Raw genomic sequence first — 12409 nt, forward strand, 5'->3', positions numbered from 1 at the left:
AGTTACTAACAATCATAACCATGATTGTTATTGGCAAATTTTTTCTACAGAAGTGGTTTGCCATTGCCTTCTTCTGGGCAGTGGCTTTACAAGTCGGGCGACCTCAGCCATTATCAATACCCTTCAGAGATTGTCTGCCTGGCCTCAGTGCTTGCATAACCAGGACTTGTGTTATGCATCAGGTGGTCATACAACCATCTACCACCTGTTCCCATGGCTTCAGGTGACCCTGATTGGAGCGCTAAGCAGGTGCAGCACCTTGCCAAAGGGTGACCTGCAGACCAGTGAAGGGAAAGAGCATCTTACACTTACTTTGGTAGAGGCATATTTCCACCCTGCCACCCAAAAACAATAACAGGATGCAGAATAAAGTGTTACAGTTACAGAGAAAGTACAGACAGACAATAAAGGTGCAAGGTCACATTGGAATGTGAGGTCCAGAGCCCATCTTATTGTACTAGCAGACTGTTCAATAGCCGTATAACTATGTGATAGAATTTGTCTTTGAGCCTGGAGGTATGTACTTTCAATGATTTTGTATCTTCTGCTCAATAGGAGCAGAGTAAAAAAGAGGATGTCTGTTGTGGGAGAGGTCTTTCATTATGTTTGTAATGGAAAGCTTGTTGACGTGGGAGTTGAGAGAAAATGCAGAGAAACTTCAGGAGGTCATGCACAAGATATTGGAGCAACTCAATGGGCCGCCAGCGTCTGTGGGGAAAAATGGACCAACAACATTTGGGTTGAGACTCTTTCATCAGAACTCTTGACCCAAAACATTGACCATCCATTTCCCCACAGAGGTTGCCTGACCTGCTGAGTTGCTCCAGATTCAGCATCTGTTGTCTCCATTCAGTAGGTTGTAGATGGGCTTAGTGAGTAGATAATGACTGGCAGATGTGGAAAAATGTGAAGTTGCCCTCTTACTATCTCAGTAAGGCAGTCGATTGCCTGGCAAGCGGTAAAGCTCCTGGAAAAGATGGCATCCCACCTGTGGTCATAAAGGCTGGTAAGAAGTCTGCTCTGCTACACCACCTGCACAAGCTTCTCTGCCAGTGCTGGGAGGGAAGGCCAGTGCCTCAGGACACGTGCAACTCCAACATCGTCGCCCTCTACAAGAACAAAGGCAACCATGGTGACTGTAATAACTACCAAGGCATTTCACTTCTCAGCAGATTTTTTCTCATGTGGTACTCAACAGGTCTACAGGCACTGGCTGCTTGCGTATGCACAGAATTACAGTACGGGTTCCAAGCAGGATGGTCAACATTTGACATGATCTTCTCACTACGCCAGCTGCAGGAGAAATGCTGAGAGCAAGGACAACCACTGTACATGGCTTTCATTGACCTGACAAAGGGCTTCGACCTGGAGAGCAGAAAGGGCCTCTTCGCACTGCTCCAAAAGATTGATTGTCCCCACAAGCTCCTCAGGATGATCATATCTTTCCACAAAGGCATGCAAGGTACTGTCTGGTTTAATGGCTCATCCTCTGATCCCTTCCCATCAAGAGCTGCATGAAGCAGGGCTGCATACTGAAGACACTCTTCAGCATCTTGTTCAGATGAGCTAAATCTTTTTTATGCTTGGTTCAATGTTGCTAACACTGAGCCCCCTAAGGAGAATCGCTGATGAGACCTGCAGCTTGGTCATCTCTGAGGCCGAAGTACGCAGGTGTTTCTAACGAGTGGACAGCCGCAAGGCTGCGGGACCGGACGGCATCCCAGGGCAGATACTCAGGATGTGCGCAGCACAACTGGCAGGTGTGTTTACAGATATTTTTAATCTCTCCCTCTCCCAGTGTAGAGTGCCCCCACTTCAAAACATCCACCATTGTTCCTGTACCTAAAAAGACCAAGGTAGCATGTCTGAACGACTGGCGTCCTGTCGCACTCACCTGAGTATTAAGCAAATGCGTTGAGAGGTGGTCAAAGACAACATCTGCAGCTGGCTACCACCCACACTAGACCTCCTACGGTTTGTCTACCGACATAACCGATGGACAGATGACGCAATAGCCACAGCTCTACACACCGTCCTTACACATCTGGAGAAGAAGGATGCTTATGTGAGAATGCTGTTCTTGGACTACAGTTCAGCATTCAACATCATAATTCCCATCTGACTCAACAAGAAGCTCAGGAACCACCCTGCCATGTGTAGCTGGATCCTGGACTTCCTGTCAGATTGCCAGTAGGTGGTAAGAGTGGGCTCCCTCACTTCTGCCCCTCTGACCTTCAACACAATTGCCCCTCAGAGCTGTGTCCAAAGCCCCTTCCTTTACTCTCTGTATACCCATGACTGTGTTGCCACCCACAGCTCCAATCTGCTAATTAAATTTGCTGACGATACTACATTGATTGGCCTAATCTCAAATAATAATGAGGCAGCCTACAGAGAAGAATTCAACACCCTGACACAGTGGTGTCAAGAAAACTTCAATCTCCCTCAATGTGGCAAAAACAAAGGAGCTGGTTGTGGACTACAGGAGGAACGGAGACAGGGTGACCCCTATAGACATCAATGGATCTGGGGTTGAGAGGGTGAACAAGTTCCTTGGCACACTCATCACCGAGGATCTCACGTGGTCTGTACACACCAGCTGTGTGGTGTAAAAAGCACAACAGCGCCTCTTTCATATCAGGCGGTTGAAGAAGTTTGGTATGGGCCCCCAAATCCTAAGAACTTTCTACAGGGTCACAAATGAGAGCATCCTTACTGGCCGCATCACTGACTGGTATGGGAGCTGTACTTCTCTCAATCGCAGGGCTCTGCAGAGAGTAATGCGGACAGCCCAGCGCATCTGTAGATGTGAACTTCCCACTATTCAGGACATTTAAAAAGACAGGTGTGTGAAAAGGGCCCGAAAGATCATTGGGGACCCAAGTCACCCCAACCACAAACTGTTCCAGCTGCTACCATTCAGGAAGTGGTATCGCAGCATAAAAGACAGGACCAACAGGCTCTGGGACAGCTTCTTCCACCGGGCCATCAGACTGATTAATTCATGCTGATACAATTGTATTTCTACGTTATATTGACTGTCCTGTTGTACATACTATTTATTACAAATTACTATCAATTGCACATTGTACATTGGGACAGAGACGTAACATAAAGATTTTTACTCATGTATATGAAGGATGTAAGCAATGAAGTCAATTCGTTCATTCATTCATTCATTCTCTCCCTGTTACTGTCCCTGGGCTTCATTTCACCAGAGGACAGCATATACCACCACACCAGAAGCATTAGCAGGTTGTCCACCTTGCACATCCGAAACCAGAGACCAAGTGCAACTGGTACTGATGATGGAGTTGCTGTTTGCAGACGCTGCCTCCCTGACATCACACTCGGAGGAAACCCTCCAGAGGCTCATCAATTGCTTCACACTCACCTGCAGAGACTTAGGTTTGACTATCAGCCTCAAGAAGAGAAACATCATGTGCCAAGATGTCAACAACACACCAAACATCTACATAGGTGACTATACCCTCAATGTGGTGGATGAGTTCACCTACCTTGGCTCCACCTTCTTAAGCAACCTCTCCCTTGAAGTTAAACTCAACAAGCAGATTAGCAGAACAGCAACACCGATGTCTCGTTTGGCAACAAGAGTCTGGGAGAACTCCATGGTGACCAAGAACACCAAGATGAAGGTCTACCAGGCCTGCGTGCTCAGTACACTCCTGTGGGGCAGTGAAACATGAACAACCTACTCTCACCAAGAGCGCTGCCTAAACACATTCCACTTCCGCTGCCTCAGAAGAATCCTGAGCATCACATGGCAGGATCATGTCCCAAAGGAGCACATTCTAGAACAAGCAGGCATCACAAGTATGTTGGTCCTCCTCACTGTCACATCAGCTACATGGAGAATGGCCAGATCCCCAAAGACATACTGTATGGAGAGCTTGCCACCAGCACCAGACCCACTGGAAGCCCAGCCCTGTATTATTGAGACATCTGTAAGTACAACATGAAAGCAGGGAACATTGACCGAACAATTGTGGCACCCAACCGCAGCAGCTGGAGACAGACCATCAAGGCAGGTGCAAAGAGGAGCGAGCAGAAGAGAGAAGAGCAGCGGGAAGCAAAGAGAGAGCACAGATGGCTAACGGAATCATCAACATCAGCACTTCCCAGCCTAGCACAACATTCACTAGCAGAAACCACAGCAAGACCTGCTGCTCCAAAATTGGACTACAATGGACTGACCCGTAGCGCACACTATATTTCCATTGTCCTTTAAGACAGATGGATGCCATCATCATCAATGACTTGGCAGATGTGGAAAATGTGAAGTTCTTCACTTTCTTAAAAAGAGAGTAGAAAAGTGTTTTCATAAATGAAGAATTAAAATGTGTCAATCTTCAGGACAACCAGGTTCTCCTTGTACATAAATTACTTAAAGATAACAAGCAGGTAACAGAAAACAAGTAGAAAGATAAATGAAATGTTGCCTTTGATTGCAAGTGGATTTGAGGACAAGAGTTAAAGACATGTTACTGAAATTGTATAGGGACCACTCAAGGAGTATTGTGTGCAGTTCTGATCTTCTTACCCAAGGAAAGATTCATTTGTGATCGAGGAAACAAAACGAAGGGCTGGAGAAGAGGGTGTGGTTGAAGTAGGTTGGATCTGAACCATCTAGAATTGAAAACAGAGGGATGTGATCATATTGAAGTGTACAAGATCCATATGTGACATAACAGAGTCAGAGGAGGGATGATTCTTGTCCTTAAGTCTGGAATGACCATCTGAGTACACCTGTTTTACCTGTACAAAGAGTCACGTACAGGTAAGAACATTTCTTCATGTACCTGAAGACAGATGCATGAAGAAATGTTTTTGACTATACAGTGTGACTCTTTACAATCCTATACTTAAGAGGACTTAAGGGCACACAATCCCAGAATAGGTTCAACTTGGAAGTCAAGTTAATTTTCCATGTGTGGAGATATATTGGGAAATGCATAACATGCCATGGAGTGAAACTAGCCAGTTTGATCTTTGAAGGAGATGATACAGATCAGGTGGATTTCCATCTGTGCTGCTTTATAATGGGGGAATGAAGGATGGTGCAGTAAAGTGTGCCCAAATGAGGAACAGTTGATTACTTATCAGTAGGTTATAGCTAGGTCAGTAACTATGGATCACTAAGATCCCTCTTGCCTTTCCTTTCAGCTAGTGAGATTCATTTTCTTGCAGGTATTATAGGAAAAGTAAAGAAATACAATAGAATTTGCAAAAAACTATACATAAAAAGGCTGGCAACCAAGTACTGTGCAAAAGAAGACAAATTGTGTAAATTTAAAAGATGCTGAGAATGTGAATTGTAAAGAGTCCCTGAAAGTGAGCCTATAGATGTTCAGAGTTGAGGTGACTGACGGTTCAGGGCCCTGATGCTTGTATGGTAATAATTGTTCCTGGTCCTGGTTCATACTACTGCACCACCGATGGTAATAGTGAGAAAAGATCATGGCCTGGATGGTGGGGGTCCTTGATGATGGATGCTGCTTTCTTGTGACAGTGCTCCATGTAAATCTGATCCCAGAATCGAAGCAAGAAGGCTGCGAGTGGAACGTCTGAAGGGATTTTCGGACCGAAGGCATTTTACTGCTCGGGGTTAAGAGAGGCAAGACTGCACAGGCGCGTGATGTCAGCCAGTAGAGAGCGGGAAGAGTTTAAAAAGGCGTATGCCATATACAGCGGGCAGCAGAGTGAGAGGGCTTTGGCTCAAACGGGGCTTCAGCGAAGAAGGGTCAAGGCAAAGAACTGATTCACAGAGACACACAGATAACAGTCTTGCTCTTCCCCTTCTCCCGTGGTCCTCTTCTGCTAACATCCTTTGCTCTGACATGGCAGGTGAGCCCAGACTCGTGCCATGCTCCTCCTGTGACATGTGGGAACTCAGGAAGGGACAGTGTCCCTGAAGACCATGTGTGCAGGAAGTGTGTCCAGCTGCAGCTCCTGATAGACCACATGGCGGCACCGGAGCCACGCATGGACTCACTTTGGAGCATCTGAGATGCTGAGAATGTTGTGGATAGCACATTTAGTGAGTTGGTCACACCGCAGTTTAAGGATCTGAGGAAAGATAGGGAATGGGTGACCAACAGGAAGAGTAGTCGCAGGTAGGTAGTACAGGAGTCTTCTACAGTCATCTCCCTCCAAAACAGATGTACCGCTTTGGAGTCTGTTGGGGGAGATGACTCATCCGGTGAAGGCAGCAGTAGCCAGGATCATGGCACCGTGGGTGGCTCTGCTGCGCATGAGGACAAGAAAAAGAGTGGCGGAGCTGTTGTGGTAGAGGATTCCATCGTAAGCAGAATAGATAGGAGCTTCTGTGGCCGCAAACGGGACTCCTGTGTGGTGTGTTGCCTCCCGGGTGCAAGGGTCAGAGATGTCTTGGAGAGGCTGAAGGGCATTCTGAAAGGGGAGGGAGAGCAGCCAGCTGTCATGGTGCATGTAGGTACTAATGATATAGGAAGAAAGCGGGATGAGGTCCTATAAGCTGAATTTGGGGAGCTAGGAAATAAAGAGTAGGGCCTCAAAGGTCATCATTTCAGGATTATTACCGGTGCCACGTGATAGCCAGAGTTGGAATAGCAGGATAGCTAGGATGAATATGTGGCTTGAGCGGTGGTGCAGGAGGGAGGGTTTCAGATTCTTGGGGCATTGGAACCGCTTCTGGGGGAGGTGGGACCAGTACTGTCCGGATGGTCTCCATCTGGGCAGGGCTGGGATCAATGTCCTAGGAAGATTGTTTGCTAGTGCTGTTGGGGAGGCTTTAAACTAATATGGCAGGGGCATGGGAACCCACACAGAAAAGAAGAGGGAAGTGATGCAGAGACCAAAGCTGGAGTTAGTGAAGAAAAAAGTAAAAGTAGAGTGCATAAAAGTAAAAAGCAAAGATCGCATAGATCACTAGATTCTAAAAGGACAATGAGTATAAGGGCACTTTATCTGAATGCCCGTAGTATTAGAAACAAGGTTAGTGAACTTGTGGCACAGATCAGTACCAAGGATATGATTTAGTGGCCATTACAGAAACCTGGTTGCAAGGTGGAGATGACTGGGAATTAAATATCCAAGGGTATCAGGTAATACGGAAAGATAGGCAGGAAGGCAGAGGAGGTGGGGTGGCGTTCTTGATTAGAGATGAGATCAGGGCGATTGTGAGAGACGATATAAGATCTACGGAGCAGAATGTTGAGTCTGTCTGGGTAAAGATTAAGAATAGTAAAGGGGAAAAAAATCACCGGTGGGCATTGTCTATAGGCCACCTAATAAAAATATTGCAGTGGCAGAGGCAATTACCCAAGAAATAACTGAGGCTTGTAAGAATTGAATGGCAGTTGTCATGGGGGATTTTAACTTGCACATAGATTGGGTGAATCAGGTTGGTCAAGGAAGTCTTGAGGAGGACTTCATAGAATGCATCCGTGATGGCTTTCTTGAGCAGCATGTTAGTGAACCTACAAGGGAAAATACTATCTTGGATCTGGTCCTGTGCAATGAGACAGGTAAGATTAACGATCTTGTCAGGGATCCTCTTGGAAAAAACTGATCATAGTATGATTGAATTTCGCATTCAGATGGAGGATGAAATAGTTACATCTAAAACGAGTGTATTATGCTTGAAGAAGGGAGACTGCAACGGGATGAGGGAGGAGTTGGCTAATGTGGATTGGGAGTACAGGCTATTTGGTAGGACAGTTGAGGAACAGCGGAATACTTTCAAAGAGATTTTTCACAGTGCTCAACAAAAGTATATTCCAGTCAAAAGTAAAGACAGTGAGTGTGGGGACAGCCAGCCTTGGATAACTAAGGAAATAAAAGATAGTATCAAATTAAAAGCTCATGTACAAAGTTGTAAAGAGTAGTGGGACACTGGAGGATTGGGAAAACTTTAAAAAGCAACAGAGAACAACTAAACAAGAAATAAGTAAAGAGAGGATAGAGTATGAAAGTAAATTAGCACAAAATATAAAAACAGATAGCAAAAGTTTTTATAAATATATAAAGTGGAAGAGGGTAGCTAAAGTCAACGTAGGTCCCTTGGAAGACAATAAAGGGAAATTGATGTTGGGTGATAAGGAAATGGCTGAGGCATTGAACGACTATTTTGTGTCGGTCTTCACGGTGGAGGACATGTCTAATATGTCAAAGAAGGATGTTATGGACGAAATGGGAGGTGAGGACATTGATAAAATCACTGTCACTAAAGAGATAGTGATGAGCAAACTAGAGGGCCTGAAGGTAGATAAGTCCCCTGGTCCTGATGGGATGCATCCCAGGGTGCTGAAGGAATTGGCGGAGGTTATAGTAGACGCATTGGTAATCATTTATCAAAACTCTCTAGACTCTGGGCAGGTCCCGGCGGATTGGAAGACAGCAAATGTCACGCCACCTTTTAAAAAAGGATGTAGGCAAAAAACAGGCATCTATGGGCAGTTAGCTTAACATCTGAAGTCAGGAAAGTGCTTGAAGCTGTCATTAAGGAAGAAATAGCGAAACATTTAGAAAGGAGTGGTTTCATTAGACAGACTCTGCATGGATTCAGGAAGGGCAGGTCCTATTTGACAAACTTGCTGGAGTTCTTTGAGGACATAATGAGTGCAGTGGATAGAGGGGAACAGGTGGATATGGTATACTTGGATTTCCAGAAGGCATTCGATAAGATACCACACAAGAGACTTATAAGATTCGGATGCATGGAGTCGGAGGAAGTGTATTGACATGGATAGTGAATTGGTTAACCGATAGAAGGCAGAGAGTTGGTATAAATGGGTGTTTCTCCAGTTGGCAGTCAGTGGTGAGTGGGGTGCTGCAGGGGTCAGTGCTGGGTCCGCAGCTGTTTACCATTTACATTGATGATTTGGAAGCGGGGACTGAGTGTAGCATAGCAAAATTTTCTGATGACACTAAACTGAGTGGAAAAGCAAATTGTACAGAGGATATGGAGAGTCTGCAGAGCGAAAGAGATAGGTTAAGTGAGTGGGCCAAGGTCTGGCAGATGGAATACAACGTTGGTAAATGCGAGATCATCCACTTTGGAAGGAATAATAGAAGAGCAGATTATTATTTAAATAGTGAAAGATTGCAACATGTTGTTGTGCAGAGGGACTTGGGAGTACTTGTGCATGAATCACAAAAGGTTGGCTTGCAGATACAACAGGTTATTAAGAAGGCCAATGGAATGTTGGTCTTCATTGTTAGAGGGATTTTATTCAAGAGCAGGGAGGTCATGCTGCAACTATACGGGGTACTGGTGAGGCCGCACCTGGAGTACTGCGTGCAGTTCTGGTCTCCGTACTTGAGGAAGGATATACTGGCTTTGGAGGCAGTGCAGAGAAGGTTCACCAGGTTGATTCCAAGGATGAAGGGGTTAACCTATGAGGAGAGATTGAGTCACCTGGGACTATACTCTCTGGAGTTCAGAAGAATTAGAGGGGATCTTATAGAAACTTACAAAATTTTGAAAGGGATAGATAAGATAGAAGTAGGAAAGTTGTTTCCATTGGTAGGTGAGACTAGAACTAGGGGACATTGCCTCAAGATTCAGGGGAGAAAATTTAAGACGGAGATGAGGAGAAACTGTTTTTCCCAGTGAGTGGTGAATCTGTGGAATTCTCTACCCAGGGAAGCAGTTGAGGCTTCTTCACTAAATATATTTAAGATACAGTTAGATAGTTTTTTACATAGTAACGGAATTAAGGGTTATGGGGAAAAGGCAGGTAGATGGAGCTGAGTTTACGGACAGATCAGCCATGATCTTATTGAATGGCGGGGCAGGCTCGATGGGACGGATGGCCGACTCCTGCTCCTATTTCTTATGTTCTTAAGTGTGCTCAGTGGTGGGAGAGGCTTTGTCTGGAATATACTGGGGTGTATCCACCACTTTCTGTGAACCTCTTTAATATTTGTTTGTGTGGCAGGTACGCTGTGCAGCTCCTCACCCCTGCAAACCTGCTGGCGAAGATCAATGGAAAAGAAGCCATCGAGAAAGAACACGTGGAGGAAATCAACGAACTCTTTTACGATGCCAAGTCATCTGCGAAAATTCTTGCTGAGCACCAAGAAAAGTACATGAAATGATAAGTGTATGAATGGGCCAAAGAACCGAGGTGGTCTGTTGGGAAATTAAAAGAAACTGTAATGGAAGTACCCAGCAAGGTCATCAGATCTTGCAGAAAGGAGGCAGGGCAGCATTGGGACAGAAGATATCAAAATGGAAATTGTTTGTTAAATAAAATATTTTTATTTGAAATGGACTTCCAAATTGTCCATTCTTAGAGCTATTTTTTTCTTTTTATTGGGAGCTTTGTAAGAATGGGTAATATGTATGCCACTCTCTCTCTTAATCATTGTTAGAATCTATATTTTTCAACGGGAAATGGTGGTGTGTCATCCTGGGGAAGGCACAGCAAAATTAGAGGTAGGCGCGAATCTAAAAATACATGGTGACTGTTATCACATTGAAGGATATGGTTCTTGTGGAGACTGGTGATAGATGGTGTGAGGCTGTTTCCTGTGTCGGGGGTTTCCAGAAATAAGTGACATTAATTCAGGAGAAGGGTTCAGTTAAAGATTTGGGTGAGGAAATATTTATTCTAAGGATCGTAAATCTTTGGAAAACTGTATCTTTAGTATTTAGTTTTCAGTATTTGCGAATATTTGAATAGATTGTTAGATTATTGATGGTGAGAATTCCTAAATTTGCTCTAGAGCAGGGGCTCCCAATCCTTTTCATGCCAAGGACCCCTACCATAAACGAAGGGTCCACGGACCCCAGGTTGGGAACCCCTGCTCGGGAACCCCTGCTGTACAGTGATGATTGCTGTTTTGGGTTAGGTGGATACTTGCTAGGAAAGGGTAACTCTGAAATGGGGCACAGCAAAACGAGTTCCTGGTAAAGAGTCTCAACCCAAAATGCCGGCTGCTTATTCCCCTCCATAAATACTGCCTGACCATCTGAACTCCTCCTGCATTTGATGTGTATTGCTCTGGTTTTCCAGCATCTGCAGAATTTCCTGTGTTTTTTATCTATTACCTTCCAAGAACACAAGAAATTCAGCAGTTCAGAGAGTAGTTGTATAAGATGATAAGAGGCATTGATCGTGTGGATGGTCAGAGGCTTTTTCCCAGGGCTGAAATGGCTAGCGCGAGAGGGCACAGTTCTAAGGTGCTTGGAAGCAGGTACAGAGGAGATGTCAGGGGTAAGTTTTTTTTATGCAGAGAGTGGTGAGTGTGTGGAATGGGCTGCCGGCAATGGTGGTGGAGGCGGATACAATAGGGTCTTTTAAGAGACTTCTGGACAGGTGTATGGAGCTCAGGAAAACAGAGGGCTATGGGTAACCCTAGGTAATTTCTCAGGTAAGGACATTTTCTGCACAGCTTTGTGGGCCAAAGGGCCTATAATATGCTGTAGGTTTTCCATGTTTCTATGCTAGTATTTATGGAGAGGATGAAGGGCAAAAATATCGAGTGCATAGTCCCCTCCACAGATGCTGCCTGACCTGCTAATTTCCTCCAGCATTTTGTGTGCGTTGCTCTAGATTTCCAGCATCTGCAGAATCTCCTGTGTTTATAAAACAAATTCCAGATCTCCTGAGCTAGACATTGGCTAATCGGCACTCCAGAATCAGGTTTATTATCACTGACTTATCTGATGTAACATTTGTTGTTTTGCAGCAGCAGTACAGTGCAAAGACAAAATACTGTAAATCACAATTTAAATAGTGCAAAAAAGTGATAATGGGATCGTGTTCATGGATTCATGAATTGTTCAGACCATTTAGCTGTCAGCAACCATTAATGCTAAGCCTTGCAAATATAGGCCCCTTTGGTAAGAAAAGATGTGCCAGCACTGGGGAGGATCCAGAAGAGGTTCACGAGAATGATCCTGGGAATGACAGGGTTAACATACAAGGAGTGTTTGATGGTTCTGGGCTTGCACTTGCTGAAGTTTAGAAGGATGAGGGCACATCTCATTGAAAACTTATCAAATATTAAAAGGCGTGGATAAAGTGGACATGGAGAGGGTGTTTCCTTTAGTGGGGGAAATGGGGTTGAGAGTCCTAATAAATCAGCCATGATGGAATGGCAGACCAGATTCAAGGGGCCAAATAGCTAAATTATGCTCCTATATCTTATGGTCTCATCTCTTCAATATTTCCTCTCAACCCCATTCTCCTACCTTCTTGCCATAACCTTCAAGTACTTAGTGATCAAGAAGCTAATCAACCACCACTTTAAATACACCCAATGACTTGGACTCCACAGCTGCCTGTGGCAACAAATTCCACACATTCACCACCTTCTGGCAAAAGAAGTTCCTCCTCATCTCTCTTCTAAAGGGACATCTTCCATTCTGAGGCTGTGCAATCTAATACTAGATTCTCCC

The 12409-nt window shown here is 44.9% G+C and overlaps 1 protein-coding gene across 1 annotated transcript in view; it reads left to right on the top strand.

The window, feature by feature from the left end:
- Positions 1-10273, top strand: part of ruvbl1 (RuvB-like AAA ATPase 1) — an 81604-nt gene extending 71331 nt beyond the window's left edge. Inside the window, exon 11 of the mRNA XM_072280244.1 lies at positions 9942-10273. Coding sequence (XP_072136345.1) covers positions 9942-10101 — 160 coding nt within the window. The 3' untranslated portion in view covers positions 10102-10273. The remainder of the gene's footprint in view (positions 1-9941) is intronic.
- The last annotated feature ends 2136 nt before the right edge of the window (positions 10274-12409 follow it).

Source organism: Mobula birostris, chromosome 16, assembly GCF_030028105.1.
Source record: "Mobula birostris isolate sMobBir1 chromosome 16, sMobBir1.hap1, whole genome shotgun sequence".
Taxonomy (NCBI): domain Eukaryota; kingdom Metazoa; phylum Chordata; class Chondrichthyes; order Myliobatiformes; family Myliobatidae; genus Mobula; species Mobula birostris.